General features: G+C 41.3%; 1 protein-coding gene across 1 annotated transcript in view; it reads right to left on the minus strand.

Annotated features, from left to right (window-relative positions):
- Nucleotides 1-26,313, minus strand: part of GRM3 (glutamate metabotropic receptor 3) — a 52,651-nt gene that overhangs the window by 3,680 nt on the left and 22,658 nt on the right. The window contains exons 3-4 of the mRNA XM_009285517.1: nt 9,300-10,366; nt 2,187-2,361 (exon numbers count right to left, since the gene is read on the minus strand). Coding sequence (XP_009283792.1) covers nt 2,187-2,361; nt 9,300-10,366 — 1,242 coding nt within the window. The remainder of the gene's footprint in view (nt 1-2,186; nt 2,362-9,299; nt 10,367-26,313) is intronic.

The following is a 26,313-nucleotide window of genomic DNA, read 5'->3' on the forward strand; positions in this document are numbered from 1 at the left end:
AGCAACTTGGGTACTCCTGTCCTCTGAAGCTCTGATAATGAACAAGAACTGGCTTTTTGGATGTTGCTGTTACTAGAATGCCCTGGAGCTAATTTTGATCAGTCTCATATTAAGCAGTTTCTGACTGATGAAAACACCATCAAGACCAAAATAAAAACAAGCTGACAGCTCCGGGACTGATGAGAGGAATATTTTAGACATGGATTAGAATCAATTAGGATGACAACCTTTTTGGAGGTTTATAACTGACAAAACAGTTAAAAAAATGAAAATTTATTTAAAATAATTTACAAATAAATGGAAAGGAGTAAGGAAAAAATTTCCTTCTTAAAAATATTGGTGCAGTGAATTCTCAGTGTTATTTTCCCAAATAATTGTCTGAGATGGAAACTATAGAGCTTTTTCCATTGTATATGATGGACCTTTTAGTTCTACTTCCAGGTCCATGTCTTGCCATGGTCCGAAAAGACCAACAAAGATAAGCAGCCCTTATTCAGCTAGGTGTAAGCAGGAAAAGTAGATGACTGCAGCCATCTTTCTAAACAATGAAGTAGCAAGAGACTGTAAGTCTGGATTTTTATGCTTTCCTTAATGTCTTAAAGCTATTCACAAACCTGAAAAAGTAGGCTTTTAATGTAAAGATGTGCACTGAGGATGTCTTTCAGTTACATGCATGCTTGCACACACACATGTATTATCCAGTGTTATAATAAAAATATCAAATTCCAAAATGCAATCCTATACAAAAGTATCCATGAATCAAAATGGTTTCTGTCTAAGCTTATTCTGTAGTATGAGAGAATTAAAAAACTTGCAAAGACCACTTATACCAAATTCATAAGGGATGAAAATAATCTCATGGGACTTACCATTTCATCAAGGGACCAAACTTCTAAAGGTTATTGGGAATCCATTGGTCTTGCAAATCCAGCCCTTTTGGGAGTGCTCAGCACTTTGGGCACTTAGGGCCATCTCATCTCTCTTGGTTTAAGTTTTCCAAAACAGCAAGGAGATTTTTGCTTCTAGTGTCAGGGCTGGATGCAGTCCTGACTCTGGTGGGATAGGGGAGGAGTAGAGCCACATGGCTGCTCTCTTGTTAAGGGACCATGAGCATTCACGCACAGTATGGTTTGGGGTGGGAGAGCCAGAGATGGCTGGGACCCCTTTACCTCCTAATCCATGCCAATGTGATACACAGCAGGGTCCCAGTTTCCTTCCGCATTCTGTCTGAAACTTGAAGTGCCAGAGATTTCTAGCCAATTTTGAAATTTAAGCCATACTCAAAAACCTCAGGCTAGGTTAGTGTGAACTCGCTGGCAAGCCTTGATCTGTGTCCCCCCTTTCCTCTGTTTCTTATTCCTTGCCTCCCTCTGGTTGTAGTGTGCTTTTTCAATTAGCTTTCCAGGTTAGACATGCTGTCTGCAGAGCTCCGTGAACAAGGTGCTGTGTGCTCCCATCCTTGACTAGTTAAGCCTGACAAAGAAAAAAACCCCAAACATACAGGTGACCTATTTTTTTTTTTAAATCTAAAAAAATCTCTGAGCAACTCACCCAGAAGAGGAGTGACAGCCTCAAATCAAAACCACAGATGTGAATCTGCTTGGGATGAAGAGACTAAAGATGAGGGAAAGGAGGGAGGCAGAGCAGATGAGCTGTCCTTGCAACCGAGCACTGATTGCTTCTGCTGGCTGTGGCACTTACAAAGGGTATTGCTCAATGCTCAGCATACAGATACAGTTTATGGCATCCCTTGTATGCATTTGCTGCAGACTTGGAGCCTTTCCTTATAATGCAGGCGATAAGAGCCATTGAGAGCATGCTGCATTGTGGCCCAGGTCCTGTTGGCATGTCATTTTGACAGGAATACTCCAGGGCAATCTGTTCCTGTCGCTGCTGCGAGAGTGACAGCGAGCGACGGGTTCTACTTGCTTTGTGCAGCGGGAAGGAGTCAGAGCCCACCAAAAGCTTTCTGCTGACTTCAGTGGGGTTCAGAGCGGGCTCTGAGCTGATTCCCATGGGAGGGAGATGAGTTTTTCTCTCCAAACACAAATGATGTGATGCTTCCATGGGGTACACAGCCCAGCCTACAAAGGTCTTTTTGTTGCTGGTAAAAACCCCATCTTGTCTTTATGCAAACTCACCGCGACCCCACATCCTTATAGAAAGGTGGCAGTTTTGTTACTTACACTGGGAGTAAGTGGTCCCGGTCCCACTGACACTGAACCTGTTGAGATGGAGTCTGTGAGTGACCACGTTCTTCTGGGGCTGGAAGAGGATGATGTGCACCTTGGGCGCAAACAAGCAGCCCAGCACAACAAAGCCGCTCAGACTCACAGAGATGCACATGGTGGTGGTTTGCACCTAGGAGAGAGTGGGTGCAAAGCACTGTGTTTCAGTATGGAAAGCTCTGAAATGCAGAACATTAGAAGCATTATCATACAACAGTGGGAAGCAGAGTCCTGGGGGTTTGCACTGGTACAGGCTGGCTTGAACATCTGTCGCATCCTTATCTTCCACAATCCTAGGATCATATGAGTGAGGTGCATGGTGCTGATGGTGCCCTGTGTCTCTATATATCAGGGGAAGCTTGACTGAATGTGTTCACCCTCAGTTTAGTGAAGGAATGGTAGTTCTGCTCTCTTTCTCTCATTCTCCGTGTCCTTGATTCCTAAATTGATCAGAAGTTCTCTGTAACGCCTGTCATGCAACAACTGGGCAAAGCTGGCTGCAGTGGAAACCAGCTTGCACATACCATGCTTTATGTGGGGTTACGTTAGATGCCTCATACAAAGCATCTACTTGAAAACAATTTAGCCTCCAGCCTCAGTCTTAATCAGAGAACTTGAACAATCCCTTGCAGGAACATAGGTGTGATCTGGAGTAAACATAAGAGCTGGTGACATTTGTCAGACTGGACCTGAAAGGAGCCCTGACTTTGAGACATACTTTTTTAGGCTCAGAAATGAATTGTTTGTAAGGCTACAGAATTTTAGAGTAGTTGCCTTGGGTCATTTGTTAGTGTAACTTTGCTGGCACTATCTTCCTTTTTGTTCAATGGTATAACTAGGTGCCAGTTAACTGCCTCTTTTTCAGTTTATGTTCTTTTCTTCCAAGCAGATTCCTTAATTAAGATGTTGAATTAAACTGCTTTAAACTCTACCGCTTAATTTGAATGATTATACATCCATGGCTCATTTTTCCTTAGTTACACTCCTGCAGTCCTTGGAGATTAGCCTTCTTCCATAGGAATGCTTCTCATATCTCCTTGTCAGGAATAATTGGTGCAAAATGAAAAACAGAGTAGGGAATGGACTTTGTTGCTTTATATATATACAGAGCACCAAGTGCTTTGTCAGCAGTGAGAATAATTAATGTGATCATATAATAATCACTCTTTACCCAAGACAGATGTGGCAAGCATCATGAAAAGGTGCTCAGCTCTCACAGGGTGAGTGAACATGGAAGACCCTACAGGGGCAGCATGAGAAAGGGACACCTTAGTGTTTCCAGCTGCACTTTCTCCTTCACTTCTCTGCATTTGGCCCACAGGGCTCTGCAGTCAGTTCTGGGTGGGTCTTGAACTGGTAAAACAGGACTGGGAGTTTTCTTATAAAACAAGAATAAATGAAGGTAGTAGTTTCAAGGTAAGTTCTCTTCACTAACAAAGCCCTCCTCCTCCCCAGCCTGCTCTGCTAGGGTTTGTGCCTCCTGAAGCAGCTCAGCTGTGCTGACACAATTATACACTCGATCAATGAAATGATTTCGGTTAAAAATAGCCCTATCCCACAGAGTTCCTTTTAACCCAGGTCGGTTCAGTGGTTTGGTGTGTAAGCCAGCCTCACAGACACCGATGTGCTGGCAGAATGGAGGCAATCCTGCTAGACCAGGCAGGAGTAACTGGGCGGGGTGGGGTGAGCTCCTTGGGCCAGAATTACCCCTAAAGAAAATGCAGGGAGAAACTGTCTAAACAGTAGGAACTTTGGACACCTGATTTTGTTATAACCAGTTTAACACCCAGACTTTTCCTTTCCTGTGTTATTGCTGCATTTCTTAAGCTTTTGTCTAAGGTGATCAAGTTGAAAATTCCCTTAAATGTGCTAGATATAGGGGCTGCTGTGAATTTATGTTATGTGTACTTATTTAATCATATAAGGTTTCATTGTGCCTTTGATTCTGAAATCAGTGTGGATCTCTACATGAAAATCAATGCCATCAGAGAAATCTATCTTTTCCAGCAGCTCTCCTTTAAATCTTTGACAGTGCAGCTAACAGTCAGCCACCAAACGCATCAGTTTGCAGAGCAGTTTCTGGCCTCTGTTTTGGGATCTTCTAGACCTTCTGGGAACAACTTCTGGGATCATTGGAAGACTCGTGGGAACACTTCAAGGAATGTCAGGGTGCCTTGCTGCTGCTGGGAGAGGACTGCTGCAGGAGGCTGTGACTTCTAGCAACCTCCATCAGCTCCTAAGGAGCTCTGTCAGCTGTCCTTGACCAGCCTGAGCTTTTGTCTGAGCTGACTTTCGGTTAGGTAAGGTTGGGCACTCTTGTTGCAGGTGCTGAGAATAGACCTCTGTAGGTGCTGGGCAGCTAACAGGTTCAGCAGCGTGCAGAAATGTGCACGGAAGAGGGCTAGAAACTTTGCTGAAGGCTGTGTTTGTTGCAGAGCAAGGGGGATGCCTCAGAGCACAGTCCCCAGTGCCTGCAGGGGCAACTGTCCCTGGCATATCAGGACTGACCCAGACTGAGGTCCTGAGGGAGGATGCAGCTTTGCAGCTTTGGGGCTGCAGGGATGCCTGAGGCCTCTCATGGGGGCTCAGGAGTTGTTCTTCTTTTCTGCAGATGTGGAGGATTTCTGTTGCCAAGTTAAGGAGCTACGGGAGGAGGTCAGCAGACTTTGCAGCATCAAACATGATGAGAAAAAGGTGGACTGTATCTTCTCTGACACTCTGCAGGTACAAGAGCCTGGCCTGTACTAGAGAAGAACTAGGCAGCCTATGTTTGTTCAGTTGGGAAATGAGGACTCCCATGATGATGAAGGCTGGAAATCTGTGACTTGTGGCAGCAGGCAGATGGCTCCTGCTCTACTTACAGATCTGCAATTACAGCATAGGTCAGTACCCTGGTAGCAGGGCGAGGAGAGGGAGTTGCACTCTGTGTGAGAGAGCAGGGGGAGTGAATGGAGCTCTGCCCAGCAATGGGTCTTGAGCCAGCTGATAGATTATGGGTCAGGATTAGTGGGCAGACCAAAGTGGACAACATTGTGGTGGGTGTCTGCTATAGACCACATAATCAGGAAGAAGTAGAAGAGGCATTTTTTCAGACAACTAGAAGAAGTCTCATGTTTGCAGGCCCTGGTCTTTTTGGGGCAGTTCAACCACCCTGATACCTGCTGGAGGGACAACACAGCAGGGCAGAGGCAATGCAGGAGGTTTTTGGAGCATGCTGAGATCGACTTCCTAAAATAGGTGATTGAGGAACTGATGGAGGAAGACGGTCTGCATGATCTCATACTTACAAACAAGCAAGAACTTGTCAGGTATGTGACAGGCAGGGAAAGCTTTGGCTGCTGCAACCAGCAAATGCTGGAATTCAGGATCCCAAGAGGTGGAAGCAAGACAAAAAGTAGGATCTCCATCCTGCAAAGCAGGCTGACCTGTTCAGGCATCTTGGAAGAATAGCATGAGATATGGCCATGGAGAGAAGAGGGGTCCAGGAGGCCTGGCTGTTTTTCAAGAATCGCCTCATCCAAACTTAAGAATGGCCTATCCCAATGGGGAAATCAAGTAAATGTGGCAGGAGGCTTGCATGGATGAGCAATGACTGCCAGTAGTCAGTATGGATTTACACAGGGGACGTTATACTTAACCAACCTGATAGACTTCTACAGTGAAATGACTGGCTTGGTGGATGATGAGAGAGTAGCTGATATTATTTATTTTGTCTTTAGTAAGGCTTTTTACACTGTATCCTATAACATCCTCATTGACAAGCTGATGAAGTACAGGCTAGGTAAGTGGACAGTGAGGTAGACTGAAAACTGGCTGAACTGCTGAGCTCAAAGGATTGAGATCAGTGGCACAAAGTCCAGCCAGAGGCCAGTCACTAGTTGGTCCAGTGGTTGATATAAGGACCAATGCAGCTTAACACCTTCATTAACAACCTGGATGCTGGGACTGAGTGAACCCTCAGTAAGTTTGAAAACGATACAGAATTGAGAGGAGTCGTTGATACACTAGATAGCTGTGCTGCCACCCAGAGGTACCTCAACGAGCTGGAGAAATGGGATGACAGGAACCTCATGAAGTTCAACAAAGGGAAAAGCGGAGTCCTGCACCTTGGGAGGAACAACCCCAGGCACCAGTACATGCTGGGGGTCACCCAGCTGGAAAGCAGCTTTGCAGGGAAGATCTTGAAGGTCCTGGTGGGACAACAAGTAGATCATGAGGCAGCAATGTGCCCTTGCAGCAAAGAAGGTCAATGACCTCCTGGGCTGCATTATGCAGAGTGTTGTCAGCAGGTCAAGGGCAGTGATCCTTCCCCTCTGCTCAGCACTGGTGAGACACATGTGGGGTGCTGTGCCCAGCTCTGGGCTCACCAGTACAAGAGAGACATGAACATACTGGAGGAAGGGCAGCAAAGGGCCATGGAGATGATTAAGGGACTGGAACAACTGCCAAATGAGGAGAGGCTGAGAAAGCTGGGAGTGTTCAGCCTGGAGAAGAGAAGGCTTAGGAGGATCTTATCAGTGCATGTAAGTACCTCATGGGGGGAGAAAAGAAAAAGGAACCAGACTCTTCCTAGAGGTGCCCAGTGACAGGACAAGAGGCCACAGGCACAAACCAAAATACAGGAAACTCTGTTTAAACATAAGAAAACTATGAAGATGGTCAAACACTGGTACAGGTTGCCCAAAGGGGTTGTGGAGTCTCCATCCTTGGAGGTATTCAAAACCTGACTGGACATAGCCCTGAGTGACCTACTGTGGGTGACCCTGCTTTGAACAGGGGAGCTTGGACAAGGCAATCTCCAGAGGTCCCTTCCAACCTTGATAATTATGTGAAGACATGTTGTGTGTGGAAAAATCCCACAGCTGACATCATGATTGAATCACCAAGAGCTCTACTATAAACCCTTCTGCCAGAATTCCTTTTGCTGTTAAAATGTATTGGATTCAGGGAGAAGAGCGTGGTTGTGCCAATATAAGCAAGCTTACTCTAACAGGAAAAAAGCATGTATGTATTGAAGGCATAGCTATACCATAAACCCTTCTCACTGTAGAGAAAGCCTTAACCGAATAGCAGGGTTATTTGGTGGGTGAATCTGTAAGACATACAGTAATATGCCATTCCAGCACATCTAACGTGCTGTCTGGCACCTGTCATATAAGGTTCATACAGGGACATTTCTGCTTCGATATTGGTAGGGATGTATACTACGTTGAACTACTTTTTTGGGGTTTTTTTTTAACTACTACAGTGAGGTCAACACCAAATCTCTGCATAAATTTCCAGGGGCTCTCCTTTTGTTTTCCAGAAGGGTGAGTCCTAAGTGATGTTTGTGCTTAATGATAAAATCTCAAGCCAGTCAACATTCATTGTTTTCATTGCTACTGTTATGTTTCTAAGGCTGTTTATTGGTGATGCCACCAGTATTGGTCTATATCAGGATTGCACAGGTTGATTCAGAGTCAACATGTAACACTGCATGGAAATTAAATGTGGGCTTTTCAAAGGAACCCCAGAAGTGTAGACATCTAGGATGGGACTTTCAAAAAGCTCCTGACATGTCATGAAAGTATCAAAAAAGGTGTTAAAAGCATTTTCTGTCAATTTGGTAGGACTCGAGTTGGTTTATTTGGAACCTTGTATTTAAATTAAATGCCTACGAGTCATTTTGAAAATCCCACTCAGGAGATAAGGCTGAAAAATGCTGCTTGAGCAATCAAGTCATGCTTCTCTTGACCATTAGTGTCTGTGCTGCCCACTCATGTGACTGTCTGCACTAATATTGCCCTCCTTCTGTGTCTATCTTCTTGATTATTTTGAGCGTCCAAAGCTGTTCCCCAGTGCCTTACTTAAACTTTTCCTTCATTAGCTTCAGTCCATTACTTGCCATTCTAACTTCTCCTGAGACTGAATAATTCCTTTCTCTCTTTTTGTTGCCTTGAAATTATTTATAGTCTGTGATCACGTCTCCCTGGGTTTACTCTTGTCTAGACTAAATATATTTAGCTCTTTTACTGTCACTCAGCGTGTCTTACTGTGTTGTTTGTTATCTATCCTTGTTTTCTCGAGGTTTTCAGTACCTTTCCTCAGCTGAGAAAAATAGTACTAAATATACTGTTCCAAGGTGGTCACACCAAAAGTATGTTAAATGACATTATTAGCTCCACAGTTTTACATGCTATTTCATGTACATACTACTGGTTATAATACTACCCTAAGTTAGTCTGCTACCTTTCTTCTGGGCAGAAAGTTGAATTAATTCACTGCAAACTGCTGTAAGGGCCAACTCCAGCAGTCACTTCTCACGTCATAATAACCGTGAGATTTCCAGTGGAGCAGATCTGAATCTTTTTCTGAGACAATTTACTTCTGTCCAAAAATATGATTTTATTGAACTTGAAGGTTTGCAACACTACGTGGCAATTTAAACAATTTAATGTTTTTTAAGTTTGTTGGTGAAGGCTGAGCAATATTTTCCGCTCAGTGAGGTATGTGTTTTATCCCATACAAAGTGGAGAAAGAATAAAAAGTTCTATATTCAAGCATAACATTTGTTGGAATTTTTTTTTTAAACAACCCTGTTTCATAGGAAATTTTGAAATTCTTTCCTTATCTTTTTTATTTGGAAGATAATACCACGTTTGAATGGCATATTCTTTTGCAGAAGGAGACTAGTTAGTTCAGTTTTTAATTTAAAGCCCACCTCCACCAAATAACTCATTATGACTCATTCTAGCTCATGATCTACTAGGTTTTTCTGTTAGGACTATGACTTCACATACTTATGTACCAGTATGAATACTTGATCCATACCCTATGCATCTATCACAATCAGACTGATTGTACTAATCCCTTCCACCTTTAACTGTACATGCTCAGGTTGAAACAAGACCATCTTTCTTAGAAATAAGCTAAAATTTGGTAGTATGCTTAGGTGGACATTAACATTGAAACAGAGCTTGTTCGCAAGGGATCCAGAGGACAAAAGAAGTGAAAGAAGCTTTTAGTGAATGACGACAGGGTCCTTTTAAAGTGATGCACATGGTTTATGGAAATGGATATCCAAAGACTTACTCTGTAGTCACTGGATGTCACATAAAATATGGGGAGAAAGGCCAGCCAAATGATGCACGTTGTGTACATTGTGAAACCGATAAACTTGGCTTCATTGAAGTTCTCTGGACATTTCCTTGTTTTGAAGGCATATACAGTGCATAAGACTACGAGGATTACATCATATGTTAAGGAGATTAACATACTGGAATCTTTGACATTGCATTTCAATATGACAGTCTCTCTCTTCTCAGGAAGAGTGTACCGTCTGGTGCCAGGGGCCTCCAAGATAAGCCACACAGACACCACCACAATCTGTACCAAAATGAGACTCAGGCAGATGAAGACCTGAGAGCTGGGGCTGATGAACTTAGGCCTTTGAGCACCGTTCTTTACACCATCAAATATTCTGGCTATGCAGTTTGTTTTTGTCAGAAGGGCAGAGTAGCAGACAGCAAAGGAACTTCCTAGCCCCAAACGACGCAGGGTGCAGATAGCTGGAGAAGGCTTGGCTATGAAGAAGAAAGTCATGCTGTAAGACAGGAAGACCCCAAACAGCAATATGTAGCACAGTTCACGGCCAGAGGCTTTGACCAGAGGAGTATTGTTGTGCTTGATGAACACTGCAATGACCATAAAAGTACAAATAAAGCCCAGGCATGCAATGGTAACAGGACCTATTGCCCAAGCATCTTCCCACTTGATGTAGTCTTCTGGTAGGTCATAACAGCCAGTCAGGTCAGCTGTGGGCCATTTTCCAGGCCCACAGTCTGCACAGGTAAATTCATCAGCCAGGTACTCATAGGTTTCACAGGGAATACAAATCCAACAGCAGACATCTCCTGGTTGCATATTCTTCATCTCATTAGGAGCACAGGGATCACTGCACTGGGAGACGGGGACAGAGCTCCTGGACCAGTGGATAGAGTCTGCCTCAAGTGACAAGGTTTCTGCCCAGTGACCAACCTTCACATAGGAATATCTGCCTCCAGTGTACTGGAAATTGAACACATTGTATCGTCCTATCCCATCTCCATAGGCATCAAACTTGACCATACTGTCCGCAGCATTGGGAGGGTTGAATGGAGCTGTGAAAAAAAAAAAGAAATAGAGAATGTTATTATTAAATAACAGCAGATGACTTTTTTCATCCTTATGGCAAGCACGAACACCTGACAGCTTATAGAAACCAATTGAAGTGCTAACAGGTAAGTCGAGAGGTTTGTATCTGTATCATTTTTGAAATGGTTTTGCCTTGTTTGAACTTGGAAGAAGAAAAGAACTCAGATAATAGAACTCTATTTCACTTTACTGCATGAGAAATATTTGTGAATGTGGAGAGTTACATTAGATTACCAATGTCCTTACTTTTTTTGCCCTGGTTATAAATGAATTCTCCAATTATTTCCCCCAGTATGCACAACTGCTACCTTTCACATTTTCTCTTGAAAGAAAGAGGTCTGCTTCTAACTGAGACTTAGCATTATTTGGTGAAATTTGCCTGTCATGATATAAGGAAATTTAAACGGTCAGATCAATAAACATCAGTTTTGAGGACAACAGTCTGGAATGCGGTTGAATAGAGGGTTCATTCTGAGGATGATGGAGAAGTAACTATGAAGTCCTCAACAATTTCTTACTATGTCTTTTTCACTTCTCCCTGTGCTGTAGGAAGTTTTGAATCCCTTCTAATTTGCTTCAATTTTACAAGTTTCTGATATTTCTTGTCTGGTCTGAGATTCCCAGCATGTGCTGTTTTGGTCCTATATCTTGTTTGGGGAATAGATGAAAAAACCACAAACTGGATCTGTGACCTTCTGTGAAATCAATATTGTAACACTTCCAACTGGTAAGCTCTGGAGAGTTTTTGTTTTTCCCTCCAGCTGAGGCTCATGCCGGGAATGAAGAAATATTAAAAATGTAGGAGGAAATTGCATTTACTGTGTGATTTATTGGTCATTTGCTGTAGCATCAAAGTTGAACAGCTTTATAGGCAGGAAGCAAAAGGGGTTTTTTTTGCCATTGATGAGCAATAAAGGTGATTTCATTCCCCAGTGTCTTTGGTTACAGAAGTGGTTCCACTGTCATTGCTGGAATAAATCTTTTTCCCTGCATCTGTGCCCATGCTATGCAATGAGCAATATCATATAAGGATGTAATATCTTCTTCCACTTCAACCTTCAGATACTTTGGAATTCTTGCAGTAGATTTATTTAACTTCCGTAAAGCACTGAAGCCAAATTCTTTCACCTTTATTCCTACAGAGCGTTACCTTATTTTGCAGTATTCCCACTAAGGTCAGTAAAAGGGACAGGGGTTTTTGGCACAGAAGCCCTGATTGGAGGGTTGATGCAAAACCTGCACCTCCGTAGGTTCTGGACTTGGAGTGCATTTCTTTCCCAACCTTCTTCTTATCTTAGGGCAAGGTTGGAAGATAATTTATGCCCACCTATAGTCTCTTCTGGGTTTGAGCCAAAAGTCTGCCTGTTCTTATCCCTGCCCTCTCCTGCGTTTTACCACTTCACCTGTGTCAACAACAGTGGTGGACAGCCTTGGTTTGCAGGATTACAGACTAGGTCTGGGTAACCCAGGAATGTGTAAGAGGATTATTTTCTCTCTTTCTTCACTGTTGGCATCTAGCTGTACTGCTGTCTAGCCCAACAAGACCTCTGAGTCCACAAAAATTAAAGGCAGCATAATACTCTCCCAAATGGGCAGTCCTCCTGGAAATAACATGCTTTAAATTAAACAGGTAGCTAAATTCAAAATATAGGTCAACAAGAAGAATATTAAGCAGCTTCCCTTCTCTCCTTCCTCCTCACGCATGTGTCAAGTGCATAACTTCCAGTGCAGGAGTAGCCCAGTACAAGTTACATGAGGGTTAGAAATATCAGTGCTTTTCAGGAAAGAGTTCCCCCTGTGTAACATGTTTAACAACTTCTTAGTTCTGATAGAATATTTATCATTTAAATAGAGGAAAGTATTTGCCTTGGACTTTGCAGGTAGGTCCAGAAGGCAAAGCAGGTAATCTCACATACAGTTAACTTGAAGCTCATGCGTATGTTGCCTTCCATGGGGCTGTTCCCACGCTACAAATAGGAAGAAAAGGTTTTTGTAGGACAATAGGTTTTAAGTTAACCACAGCTTGTAGCTTGAAACATTCATTTTCAGTGGCTGCTGATAGAGGAAAATAAATCACACTCCTTCAGATGGAAAGGACCAAATCATTTAACCAAACAATGATGTATTAAATTATAGTATGGTGAGCCAAAGCCTACAGATGAGCCCACTGGGTGGCAGCAATTAATATACCTACTAACTACACATAAAATCACTGAGGTATTTTAACTGATATTTATCAGCATATCCTAGATCCTGTAGAACCACTTCCAAAAAATCATGTTTTCAGAAAATATGATCTAATAATAATCATACAAATAAGATGCTTATAGGCAAGAATGTGATATCATATGAAAGCAAGACTTCATGTTCTAGAATAAAAAGAATAATTTTTGCGTATTGGCAAATGACTTTCCCAGAGATGGAATATCAGGCCATACCATAAGTCACTCTGAAAAGATGAAATAAGGCCATACCATAAGTCACTCTGAGAATTTTTTCGTAGTTAAATTTCAGTTTTGTGAATAAACCTACAATCTTTATAACAGGTATTTCTGGCAGGTGTTTTTCACAGTTGTAGCCAAACTGTTTAGGATTCGTGCTTTGGGAGATGAGAGATAAGACTCTTTGGGTCTACCCATGCTGTTAGCTAAGAGGCTATCTGAATGACAATACAAACTTTGCCTCCTTTGAGCAGTATCTTCGAATCTTCTCCTACCCTTGCACTTCATGAAATGAATTATCCTTATGCAAAGCAGTTATCCAAGAGAAATTCTATAAAAGAAGTTATCAAGGAAAAAAAGGATAATTAAAAGTGACTTAAAGATAAACCAGTGGTGTTTTGTGCTCCAGCTTGCAGCAGTTCAGCAATGAAGATGCAACAGCAGTGACATTTATGACAACAGGAGAAACACTTAGGTATACCGAGGGCAGAAGACAGAAACCCTATGGAGCCGTGGTGCAGGCAGCCTGCCTCTATCAGCTCACTGAAGAAATCCTATCGAAGGAGAAGGATGCCATTGTGTAAGTGGAGGACAAATTCCTTCAGCTTCAGATAAGAGAGGAAACACTGTGTAGTTTTACTACTGTTTTAGTAGCAGATATGGATAAGAAGATAAAATAACATTATAGCTCTTATACAGTGAATTATGTCATTTTGTTTTCATCTTCCTACAGTGGAATCATCTTTTCCAACAGTCACATAATGTTTGCGAGTATGTGCTTATGTACTGTTAGAAGCAAGTAGTTACTTTCATTTGGAAATCTTTATTATTTTTGGTGTCAGTGATGTACAGCTCTTGATGACATGAAAGAATTCAGAAAGAAAGTTCTGAAGGGGGGATTTATTTTCTTATTGGCCAAAACCATTATTTTAAGAGGAGGTATGGGAAATATTTTTTCAAATGCTTCTGATTCCTCACGTTGGCTCAGTTGGGTGAAAAACTCCAGGATCTTTTAACCAGCATTGAGTAGATGAAGAAAACAAAGTGGTTTTAATCCTAATTAGGCACAGGGAAACTTTTAAGACAGGGCAGTCTAGGAAAAGATGAGCGTCTTCTTAACTGGTTTGGAATCAGACTGAGTTTTGTTTGCCAGCAACTTCTTTGGGCCAGGAAGGATATTTTGCATACAGAGTCTTGCATGTGTCTGGCACAAAGCTGAGTGTATAGATGTTGTCTTATAGAAAATACCATCTGCAACACTTCCTGGTAGAAATGGTGACAGGTATGCCTACATCTGAGAACATCTTTCATACCCATAAAACACACATCTGTTCTTTGCTTGCAGAGTGTATTCTTTCAAAACAAGGTACAGATCAGAGGCACAGCTCACTTGCTAGGAGGCAAGTCATTAATAACAAGGCTTGATGAAAGCTCTGTGGTTTTTCAGCTCGGCAGTTTGCAAAGCTGTGGGATTTGATGCGGTTCACAAAGAAATGTAAAAAGGACTATTGTGTGCACCAAAGGCACCTTCTTCAACAGCTTGTTGGCCCCAAAGACTTTCAGCCAATAGACTATAAGGAGATCATAATTAAAAAGGAATACAAATGTAAAGAGGGAACAAGCTGGATTTTCTGAAAAGTTGAGTTAAACCTCTTTAGTCTCACTAGATGGTGCTGCAAAAACTCTGAATTTCTGATTTAAGACTGAAAAATAAGGCATTTGTTTATGTAATGGAAAAATACAGTTTTTATTCATGCCCCCTACTCCTTCCTGTTACATATCCTGGGCAATGCCTTATTAAAGCACTTTAAGGAAGAGCCTTAATAATAATATAACCACAGGATATGGTGTGTTTGTCCAACGGGCTCATCTGCGTGTGTGATGCCTTATCTTGAAAAGTATCAGAAAGGACACTGAGAATGCATTTATCTTTTCATTTTCTTTTATTTTTAGCTAGATATGGTTTGTTGAGGTCAAAGTGACTTATTTCTGCTTGGCTGAACATTCAGACTGAGTAATGGAGACCTGATGCACCCACTCTTGTTTCTATCTCAGCATAACGCAGCTGGTTTCACACCTGATTCCAGAAGGGACATTGAAACTTGGCAATTTAAAAGTTAGTGTAAGGAATGCTCAGAGTGAAGTGTCACTAAGTTGTACCTCTCCACAATTAATAAATAATGAATGGGCTTAAAATATCAGTTTTCACAGAGACAAGTAATCACTTTTAACCTCTGCACCATTTCTGGATGTGTTTGGGTCATATGCAGTATTGCTTCTTCTCATTCAAGAAATGGATGAGACTGATCAGCCTTCTACAAATGTAATTTTCCTGTCTATGTCTACAGATTTTCCATTCAGCTCTATGGTTTCTCTCTCAGGTTAGAAACTCACTTGTTGTAGGGAATTTTAACATGTCATAGACCCCCACAGCATTTGCAGTAGTCAAAGACAGAAATGTTTCCCCAGGCTTAGTTGCAAAGATCTATCACACAGGTATCTGCATAGATAGATGTAGATGAGGTGCTTAGGGACATGGTTTAGTGGGCATGGTGGTGTTGCGTTAATGGTTGGACTCGATGATCTTAGAGGTCTTTTCCAACCTTAATGATTCTATGATTCTATGATTCTATGATATGAGTTAGTTATCCCAAGCTTCTGTCCTACAAAAGAGAATGGGTATTTCTACCGTTCACCTTAGAGTAGGTATCTAGGATAGCTCAGCTGAACTGTAGCTGGTTTTATTCTACTGACCATAATGAGAGTGACAAGCTAAAATACATCTACAATATATGCATCTGAAGTTAGGCAAGATGAATATCACCAATATTTGGAACAGAAAGGCTCACAGCTGGAGCGCCAAGTGATAGCAACTTGTACAAGCTCTCTGCAATGTACCTGCGAAAGGGTGGTGTCTCTTGCAAGCTGTCTGCACAGGCTGCTGTGACTGCTGCAGAGGCTATCAGAGAGAGCAGTCCAGGAGAAAAATAATGTGGACACTGGCAAAATAAATTAAGAATAGGGGGATTAATTCAGCTTGTCATTTTCCTCAGCCTGGCTGAACGCAGAACTCCCTAGTTACCTTTCCTGTGAAACACTTGCTTCAAGAATAATGTTTTACATTTCCAGGTGTGTGTTGTTCTCTTGCTTGTGTGGCCCTTGGGCATATGTGTGGTCTTTAGGACTCAGGGAGAATGAACTAGATGCTAAGGTGCAACCCTTCATCAAGGACATTATGAAATCACTCTAATTTTTAAAGGAAATTTAAGGAATTAAAAAGTGGATTTCTGATTCCTTAAGGGATTCGGAGTTTGAGACATGGAAGGCAGAAAGCATGTAAATGTTTTACTGTCATTGTATTTCTCCTTAAAAATACAAAACATATCCCCAGAAATTAAGAAAACTTCTTGAAGTTTTTTGCTTAAAGTTGCATTAGTCCAACTTTAAAATAAATCAAGCATTCATGGAAAAGCATCCAAGGTGTTTTTCTTTTTTTAGTAAGTCTGCTAGGTTAATGGATATGAATGATTTGTGAGATTCCAACATAGCAATGCCTTTCGATTTGTACCACTCTTTTAATTTAAGATTATCCACTTTAGGAAATGGCTGGCAAAGGGCCAAAATGCATGCAAGGTAATTTATATGAGCAATCAACTTGCAATTACAAAAGAAATTAAACCATCACTTTAAACTGCCTAACTCCTCCCTCAGGCCAACTAGTTATTTTGTAAACAGAAGCAAGGGGAACCCAGTCCCATTATGAAGAATTATCGCCACTGTTAGGGTGACAACACAAAAGCTCGGGAGTTGGAACTATAAGTTCTGGGCTGGCCTTTGGTGTCTCTTGAAATGCTCTGGTCTGAGAAAAAAATAAGTTCGCTGACGAGCTATCTGCCAGTTGCTGAACTTTAAAATTGCTTTCAGAGCTTGAGATTTTGGTTGGGTCTTTCTCCCAGCCCGGGGTTATGAGTTCCCTGTGTCCGATTTGGACTTCTGGGTGAGGGACATTCTCATTTAACCTCGGCGCTGGGAACTGGTGCCTTGCCTTACCCCTCTCTTCTCAATACATCCAGGGTGCAGCTGAAAGAGGTTGAAGCTGTGTTTTAATTTTGCTAAAATTCACTTTTGGACTAAGTGAAGGACTCGGTAATGTCACAAAGGGCATGAGTCTTTCTCTTTTTGGAGGCACCATTCCACGATGCACTAATTCCACCCCCAGATTGCATACAGTAGCTGATGGCTAAGGAAGTGCTGAATACCTAATAATATTTTTTTGTACTTCTTTGTCAGCCTGAAGGAAATACAAATAGATTCAGTTATTAAGATATTAAAGGAAGTTGGTTAAAACATTCTCTCCTCTGTGGGGACTTGAGGATTAGAGGGGTGTTTCCAGACAGTGCTCTGAATAATTTAGTTAGATAGTTTGCCCTTAGAGATCAGAACCAAATGAACCATGAAACAGACCCTCTGACTGTTATTTCCTAATTGACTTGATATGAAGACACTCCCAAATCAGGTGGGCTGACATAGATTTAATTACTTATAATACAATACTGTTATTTAGTAGTAGTAATACTGCAGCTGTGATGGTCTAAGATTCAAGAAATTTCAAGCCCATAAGACAGGCAATATTTTTTATTAGACTAGTCTAGAGAAGGAAGAAGTGCACAAGCTTTCAGGCACAAGGTCACTTCATTAGGTCATCAGAAAAATTGCTCAATAAATTTGATCTTCAATTATTTTGAAGGAACAGCTCTGCTTGGAGTTCGGTATATCAGGTTTTCATTTCCTCCTGGAAACACAATGGCTGACATAGATTTAATTACTTATAATACAATACTGTTATTTAGTAGTAGTAATACTGCAGCTGTGATGGTCTAAGATTCAAGAAATTTCAAGCCCATAAGACAGGCAATATTTTTTATTAGACTAGTCTATAGATGGAAGAAGTGCACAAGCTTTCAGGCACAAGGTCACTTCATTAGGTCATCAGAAAAATTGCTCAATAAATTTGATCTTCAATTATTTTGAAGGAACAGCTCTGCTTGGAGTTCAGTATATCAGGTTTTTATTTCCTCCTGGAAACACAATTTCACTTTGCAAACAGCCTCATTACTATCCATTTGCAGAGTGATTGCTGAGAGCTTTTTGTTCGCTTCTTTAAAAGTATATAGTTTAGAAACACAAGGTCTGATCAAGATGCAAGACAGGATATGGCAAAGAGATGTTATGCCAAAAGCTTCTGTGTTTTTTCCAGATATGTGGGCAGTCTAATAAATGTATTGCCTCTTCCTACAAATCTTATGACTCTATGCTATTATTTTTGTTAAGAAGCTACTGAAAACTCTCAGCAATCACCCTACAAATTGCTAATAATGAGGTAATTTGCAAAAGGAAATTGTATTTCCAGTAGGAAAATAAAAGCATAAGTAGCGAATTCTAAGGAGAGCATCTTTCTGAAATAACTGAAGCTCAAATTTATTGAACATTTTGTGGAAAAAAAAATGTTATAGAATGCTTCAGAGCTGGAATAAAGAAACAATCCTATGGTGAAACACACAGGAACCTTTATGCTCAGACATACTATGCAGCTCAGTTATAGTATTTGGCACATCTGACATAATGTTGGTGGAAGACAAAGAAGACTTGGAGTCTGGAAATGTGAATGTTTCACACATCTTATGGTGTAAGATTCTGGAGGGGATCAGTTTTCTCTGTGAATATAATATGTGCATGAAAAAAGTGGCCTATATTTCTTTAACCTAAACTTAATTAGAATGTCTATATTGGGAGTGTAGTTTTCTTACAGAGCTCCTACAGTCAGTGGAGAGAAATAGACACCTCCAAAGGTGGGCTCTGGCTAAACCAAATTGCCATCAGGAAGGTGGGTAGCTTCCTCCATTGATAGTTCTCCAGTTATTAGACTACAAAGTCAGTTGTGTCAAAGAAGATATGAAAGCTGGCTGGCTTGAATTTTGGCCACTGACAGATAAATCATCAAACTAATGCTTTCAGTAAGGCCCACCACACACATTAAATATGACTCCTCTTCCTTTGTAAAGGTTTGAGTCTGGATTTTCTTTTTACTCATTTTCATATAATAATGTGATGTCTAGAAATGCACATCTACTAAAATGACAGGTTAAGTCAATATTCAATAGAGTATATGTCATGAATGACCAAATACTGAGTTAGCCAATCGAGAGGTGAAAGTGGGCTACTCGTAACGATGAATTTCAGTAAAAAGATAGTGAGATAAAGGATAAGAACTCCTGGCTTTTAAGGTTTTTCATGCATATCACACACCAGCTGCAAAGGTAGCACGTCACCTCTCCCAACATCATCAGTGTTCATTGGTGTGCATTATCCTACAACATGCAAGCTGCATGTCCTATTAATACTTGCAAATTCTTCTGCTCTCAGGGAGAAAAGATAAAGCTAAGAGCACAGAATCATTTTTGCTAATGTTTTGCTCCACTGAATCAGTTCAGCAATAGCAACAACAATCACTGCACCTCAGGGGAAAATGTAAAAAGAAAATGTTGATTTATTTGCCTGTTTAATGGTGGAAGCAGAGACACATTGATAAACTTAGACTGATAAAGTGTTTCAGAGATCTAGAAAGCACATTAACAGCACTACCTCAAACCTTCATCTGACGAGATATTTTCTTCTCTAAAGAGCCTTTAAAGATGGGCTTTTTATTCTTTCAGTTGCTGGACCATTAACTAGCCATTAGCTGTTTATTCAAATAGATGTGCAAATGTAGTAGAGGAAGTTTAACAAACTTTTTCAGCACATTTTTGTCAGTTCCCAATAGCAGCTTCATACAGTGTCTTATTTGCCACTGTCTGGTGGAGATCTGTCCTGGCACAGCAGGACAATCTCTGCTACCAAGCTGGCATCAAGATCTTGGAGCAGTGATCAGCTGCTCCATCAATCAGGGCCATAGATAAATACTGTGGAAAAACTCTACTTTCAGAGAAACTACAGGTAAAAATTGTTTATAGGGGCACATGATGTTATAGTTATTTATGTCAAAGGAATAGACTTGGAAGGGACCTCAAGAGCACAACCTTCTGCTGTTATGGGCAACTATGTCATTGCTGCTTAGACTAGAAGAGTCCAGCAAACCCACCCCATACACTTCTGCATATGATCAAGCATTTTCTAGTGTTTTGTAGCAAATTTAAGACCTGCTGTAGAAGATAAAAAGCCACAGAGAAAGTGTTCCCACAGGAAGAGAGCGGGAGAGTTCTGTAGCAGAAGCACAGGAAGATGCTTTAGACTCCAGAGCTACACACAAACAGCTACTGATCACTAAAGAAATTCAACCTTGGCAACAAGGGGGGATTGTTTTTAGGGCATAATAAATGGAAAGAAGAACATGTATACTGCATGTGCAAAGCATCCTGTGTATGGTGAAAAGATAAAAGAGATAACAAGAAGCTACAAGGACAGTAACGGCCTCTGCAAGAAAAGGAACAAAGGGAAAACTGAGAGAAGAATCACTGGGGGACTGTCCCCTGGTTGTGGATGCTGCAGCTCATCAGTGCTGCTACCTAAACACCAGGAGGTTCTCTCTCCTCTTCGTTAGAAAAAGATCGCTGCTTTTTGATTTGCTGTTCACTTTTTGCCAATTCAAACTCAACAATCATACATCAAGTATTATCTTCTACTGTAGAATTGGGTTAAGTAAATTTGAATTTTAAAGAACAGTAAGTGAGTGCTCTTGTGAGAGTGTGTGTGTGAATGTGTGTGTGTGCATGCCTCTGTGTGTGTTTTCTGATCTAAACTTCCCGTACGACAGTGTGGTTGATACTGAGTCATGGAGTCAAAGTGATGTCAGATGCAACCATTACAAATCACAGTCCACCCTGAAAGTCCATACGCTCTCAGCTACAGAGTTACACGGGATTTCTGTGGCACATACATTCTGTGTGAAGACTTTGTTCAAGGCTGTGCTTCACTCAGCTTTCTCATGCTAATAGTTTCCCTGTTACCACTGAGAATGGTGCAATTCCTTCCCTGGCTGAAACTATGGTGTTTTCTTTGCTGAGCCTCGTATTTCAGCTGCAGAACTGGTAAATATTTCATACGTACAAAGGAATTGCTGCATTAGCTTATTCTGTTGTCCATCAAATTGTCAGGAATCTGTGTATAGCAGCAAATAGAAAAATGTACTGCATGAAACCCGTATTGAATGGAGGAACAATTGCTCATGCACATTTAGGAAGTGAATATCTCTCAGCCTTCAGAAGTACTTTTGAATTTCTTCTGTAGGAAAAGTGCTAGATAGATATGTGCTATTAGTCTAGAAGAGATGAGATGATTCATACATTGGCAAGTAGAGAGATGGGCTTGTAACAAGAAAAGCAAAACTGTAGGAGATGTAAAGTGGATGCAAGACTGAGGGGGCAGGGGCCTTCAGATTGTGAGGTACATTAACCTCTGCTTTCTATTTACTGGCTGTTTGCAACTACTGTTCACATCATCACCACTTTTGGTTCTGTGCTGTTCTTCTTATGCACTAAGGAGATATAGTGAGTTTTGGTGTGGAGACCCTACAAGCCAACTTAATGATCTTGGTAATTATTTTATGATTTACATGCCTTAAGTTTAAGGACTTATATTTGGAGATATTTTCATTTCTGGCTTAGTGCTATACCCCTTTGCATCCCAATAGTGAACAGGTGAGTTGACGTTGATTTAAAGCTCCATGGCTGGAGCAAGAGGTGAGAAAGCAGATCAGAGGATTGCTCTTGTGCCTGAGCCATGCTACAGCTAGGATTTTATAGACAGTTTTGCTAGAAGTTTCTCTGTTTCTGATACCCCTGTGCATGAATATGTGTGTTGTTCCCCCTGCCTCAAAGAATTTTAGTATTCTTTGTATTCACTTGTTATATCCTCAGACAAAATACACTTTCATGGCAGGAAGAAGGAAGCAAAAGGAAATGACTCATCCAGATAACAGCAATGAAATATCTTTTTGCATTATATTCTGCATCTGCTAACAAAATAGCCATAAATATTGAAGTAATACCAAAGCAGACTTCTCTGAGATGCTTTTAGAGGTGTTTAGAAACGTGGCTCTAACAGATGAGGAAATGAAAGAAAGTCACCCTTTAACACATTTGTCTGCCAGGTCCATCCAGTTTGCAGTTGACGGGAATTGTGTAGAAGGTCAGTTTGTGAAGAGTACTCATATGTAAAAGGCGTTTCTGCTCCATGAAAGTGCAGAGCTGATTGCTTTTTGAATTCTCTTTTAGCAGGTAGGTGTGATCTACTGGCCTGAGCAATTTTTTTTCATAAAAATACTCACTAACACTTGCATGAATAAGAAAGGTAAATTTGTGGTAGGAAATCCTTTCAGTCATTGCTCTGAAACTTTTGCCCTAGGTACTTCTTTTGATTCATGAGACCATTTACACAAAGGGAAAGGCTGTGAATATTTGGGAAAAACGTGTGTTAGTGCAAAAATTTACTCAAGGGATGTTTTGAGGTTGGGTTGAGTTCCTTTCTCCCTTTTAGACAGAGGAGCATGACTGTACCACTGAGCTGCTTTTCTTCTGCACTGGGAGTCAGAAATGGGCAAGACAAGCTTGAAGGGAATAGTTCAGGCCTCGCAGAAAACTGAAATAGATTCACATGCTCATCTGGGCTGCAGTTTAACAAGTACAAGTACAGCAGTCAGCTTGTGACAAGTTTGCCTGGAAATACGCTACATGGAAGTCATGTAGGATTCAGACCAAGATCCATGTCTAGATTGCAGCACCAGGCTGGGCTGAATGTTAGTGCCACGTTAATGCAACTATACTGGTTTGGTACCCGTTCCTGTTTAGTCAGTGTTTGCCTGGGAATATCTTTGCACTGTGCTCTACTGGGTGAAGCAAATGTGTCTTCCAGAAATGTAGTGATATTAAGGTTATTTCAGGAGAAAAGATACTTTTCTACAGATTATGCTTTCAGTTCTGCCTTTCTAGTATAATTATTAGCTGCCAACAAAAATAAAGGTTTGGTAAAAATAACATAACATTTAGTTATCTTTGGGATTAGACATCTGGGTTTGTGACTTTCTGTAGTTTTTATCACCTTTTGAAAAGACCAATTTTCTCAGGAATTCACTGGAAGTCCAGGACACACCTGGATTACTCAAAAGAGTAATTTATTTTCCCAGTGTGTCCCTATGCAATCTCCTTCTCATGTCCTTGTCCTCATCCTCATTAACACTGCTGTGGTCATGTTCTGAGCACAGCCTCTGCCTTTTTCAGCCCCTAAAATAGCACCTCAGCATGCGAGTGAGACTAACTGAGATTAGTTCTCGAAGTGTTAAAGTGCTCTTCTGTAGCAGGTAATAGAGAAGAATCTGGTCCTTCCATGGGCTTTTCAGAGCCAAATTAGATGCTGATATGTAAGGGGTAGGAATCCTGAACCAAACTCTTTTCTCACATGATATCTTGTCCTTCCAGGTCACAAGGAGAAAGAAGCAGACCTGACATCTTTTCACTTATGTGTGGATGTCTCTCACAGGTAAATCTGCATGAAGAATAAGAATATAATCCCATGGTATGTCCTGAGTTGTCCCCCTATTGTAAAGACCAGTGGGATTGGAAAAATGAGTGTGCACAGCTGGGGAATGAAAAGGCTGTACTACTCTCCCTGCTCCTCCGAACACTTTGACTGTGCAGACCCTCGGTGTTTGGGATTCACACGACATTTGCCAGCAAAACAAAAAATGAAATAATAACTATTATAAAACAGGCAGCAGGCAAACACAGAAGTCTGTGATTTAGAGAAATTAGGTTACCAAGCTTTCTGTCTCTCAAATATGTGATCTGAAAGAAAATCGTTGCTCAGTTTTTCAGTCATGTGTTTCTCCATTAACACAGGGTGTCTAATCTCATCCTCATTTACACACCGGCATGGGCACTGCGCAATCTAGAGATTTATGAGATGCCTAAAGGCTACATTATTAATATGACAAAAACACTGACTATAAGTTACATACGAGGCACAGACTACATAACTTTATGTTTAGTTTTTCATAGCTCAGCTGAAGTGGTGGGTTATACAAATATTCAAGCAGAAGAAACTGAGAAGGAGAGCTATTTGCTGTTTTAGGGATGTCAAAGCACCTTCACCTAAATATGCTGCTATAACAAATTTGGGGCCATTGCTGGCCTATGGTTTCTGCAGACTTTCCAGGAATGGCACCCAGCTGGGTAAAGGCCAAAGGCAACATACTTCCAGAGACTTCCTGAGGACTATGAAGAAAAGTTGTTGCTTCTCTGTGTCCTGCTAATGCTGCATTTCCCGTCTTTTTGTATATGGGAGCTCAGTGCCCAGGTCGGGCAGAAGAGTGGTGGCAGCAGGCAGTAGTGGCAGTGGTGGCAGCAGGCAGAAGTACCTTGCTCCCGAGTTAGATGGGAAGCAATGGTCCAGCACACCTTGGCCTCTGCTGGGAGCTTATCTCAAGAGGTAAGAACACAATTCAACTTCTGCTCCTGCTCACTTAGGCTAATTACTGTTAATTAGTACCAAATGAAAGCATGAAAAGGCAGCATTTTATGATCATCTCTGGCTAGATAACAGACACCATTAACAGGTAGGTCACTGACCTACCACCATGGCAAGAGAATTTTTAAGGAAAATTTTATTTGGAGATGACAATGTCTGTGTCTTGCTGCCAGCCCAAGTATCCAGTTTACGTGGTGCAGTGTGTGACACACAACGCATCCAGAATGCAGATCAGATTGTTTGCCATCATGATACCTCAAACGTACACTAGAGGATGAAAAGGTTCCATAGTATTTTAATTTCAGCCAGTTTACATCTATAAAGCCCTGAGCAACTTGGTCTGATCATGCTGCTGACCCTGCTTTCAGCAGGAGGTTGGACTAGAGACCTCCTAAAGGCCCTTCCAACCTGATTTATTCTTTAACTTTATGATTCTATATATTATGAATCTATATTATACACAATTAAATATATATGTATAAAAATATGCATGTATATAAACAAAGTACATAAATATATGAATATATACACATATTAAAATCTTCAAGAAGGGCCAAGCAGAGATTTCTGCCCAGGAACCTCTTGGAGGGATAAATTTGCCCAAAGGAAAGAAACTGTAGATCCCCATCAGCTGCTAGGTCTGCAAAAAGGCAGCTGGAGGAAGGAAAAAGTAGAGGGGGTCATCAGGAAAACCAGGCTGTCAAAACCTTGCTGCAGCTCTGAGTGTGTATATACCAATGTAACTCTAACATAGAGAGAAATATGGGAAAATACTGTGCAGGTTCAAGTGTTCCTCTGCTCTGAAATAGCAAGTCTCAAGTGTGCTTTCAGAGACTGTCCCTTAGCTGCTTTCAAGGTTTTAAATGCTATGACACATTTGTGGTCCCAGGGAAAAAGCAGTAATTTTTCCTATAAATCCTAGACATCTTTTTAATGTATATTTTTAATGAATATCTTGGGGAATTCACTCTACATTTTCCTTGGTTTTATTGGCCACAAATCCATAATGAAATACACTTTTAAAACTTTTTTGATTAACAAGGTATTAGATGCCTTCTGCCCATGAAAGTTTTAGCTTCAGCTGAAAGCGGTGTTCTGGCTTATTTTACAAATAAGCATCACAAGGAAGGCCAGGAGGACCTTACAGCTGACTATTTGAGTGCTGGAGGCGAAGCGGATCTGATCTGATGAGCAGGAGCTCATTGGGTGAGATGACGGAGTAGCAGGGCCATCTGCTACAGAGCCTGGGATATGAGCTCTAGCTTTAGCCTGCACATCTACTGACAGGTACTCCCTGCTGTAAATTTATACTTGGCCTTTGAAGTTTCTGCATCCGTAATCTGCTTGTGATAGCAGACGCATCATTTGTTGGTCTGTGCTCCATGCAAGCCTGGCAGGACACTGAGCTTTGAAGTGGACTTTTGACAGGAAATATTTATGGCTAAATCCCAGCACAGGGACCACGCAATGCTGCTGTGCTCAGAAGTGAGGTGACATCTGCCTGTTGCAGACCATGACTTTTAAGCTCTTTCATACTTGGGTGGAACAGTTACGATGGAAATGGTCTGTGAAAGTATGTTCCCATCACAGAAGTCACCAGCATTCAAGAGTAAATGAGAAAGTGAGTTTGTGTTTCTGCTTCATATTATTTGAGTGTTGACTGGGGCAGAGTGGTGTCCTGGTTTTGGCTGGGATAGAGTTAATTTTCTTCCTAGTAGCTGGTACAGTGCTGTGTTTTGGATTTAGGATGAGAATAATGTTGATAACACACCGATGTTTTAGTTGTTGCTGAGCAGTGCTTACACTAGTCAAGGACTTTTCAGCTTCCCATGCTCTGCCGACTGAGAAGGCTGGAGGTGCACAAGAAGCTGGGAGGGGGCACAGCCAAACTGGCCAAAGGGACATTCCATACCATGTGACGTCATGCTCAGTACATAAACTGGGGAAAGCTGGCC

This window comes from Aptenodytes forsteri, unplaced genomic scaffold (assembly GCF_000699145.1).
Source record: "Aptenodytes forsteri isolate BGI_AS27 unplaced genomic scaffold, ASM69914v1 Scaffold87, whole genome shotgun sequence".
NCBI lineage: Eukaryota > Metazoa > Chordata > Aves > Sphenisciformes > Spheniscidae > Aptenodytes > Aptenodytes forsteri.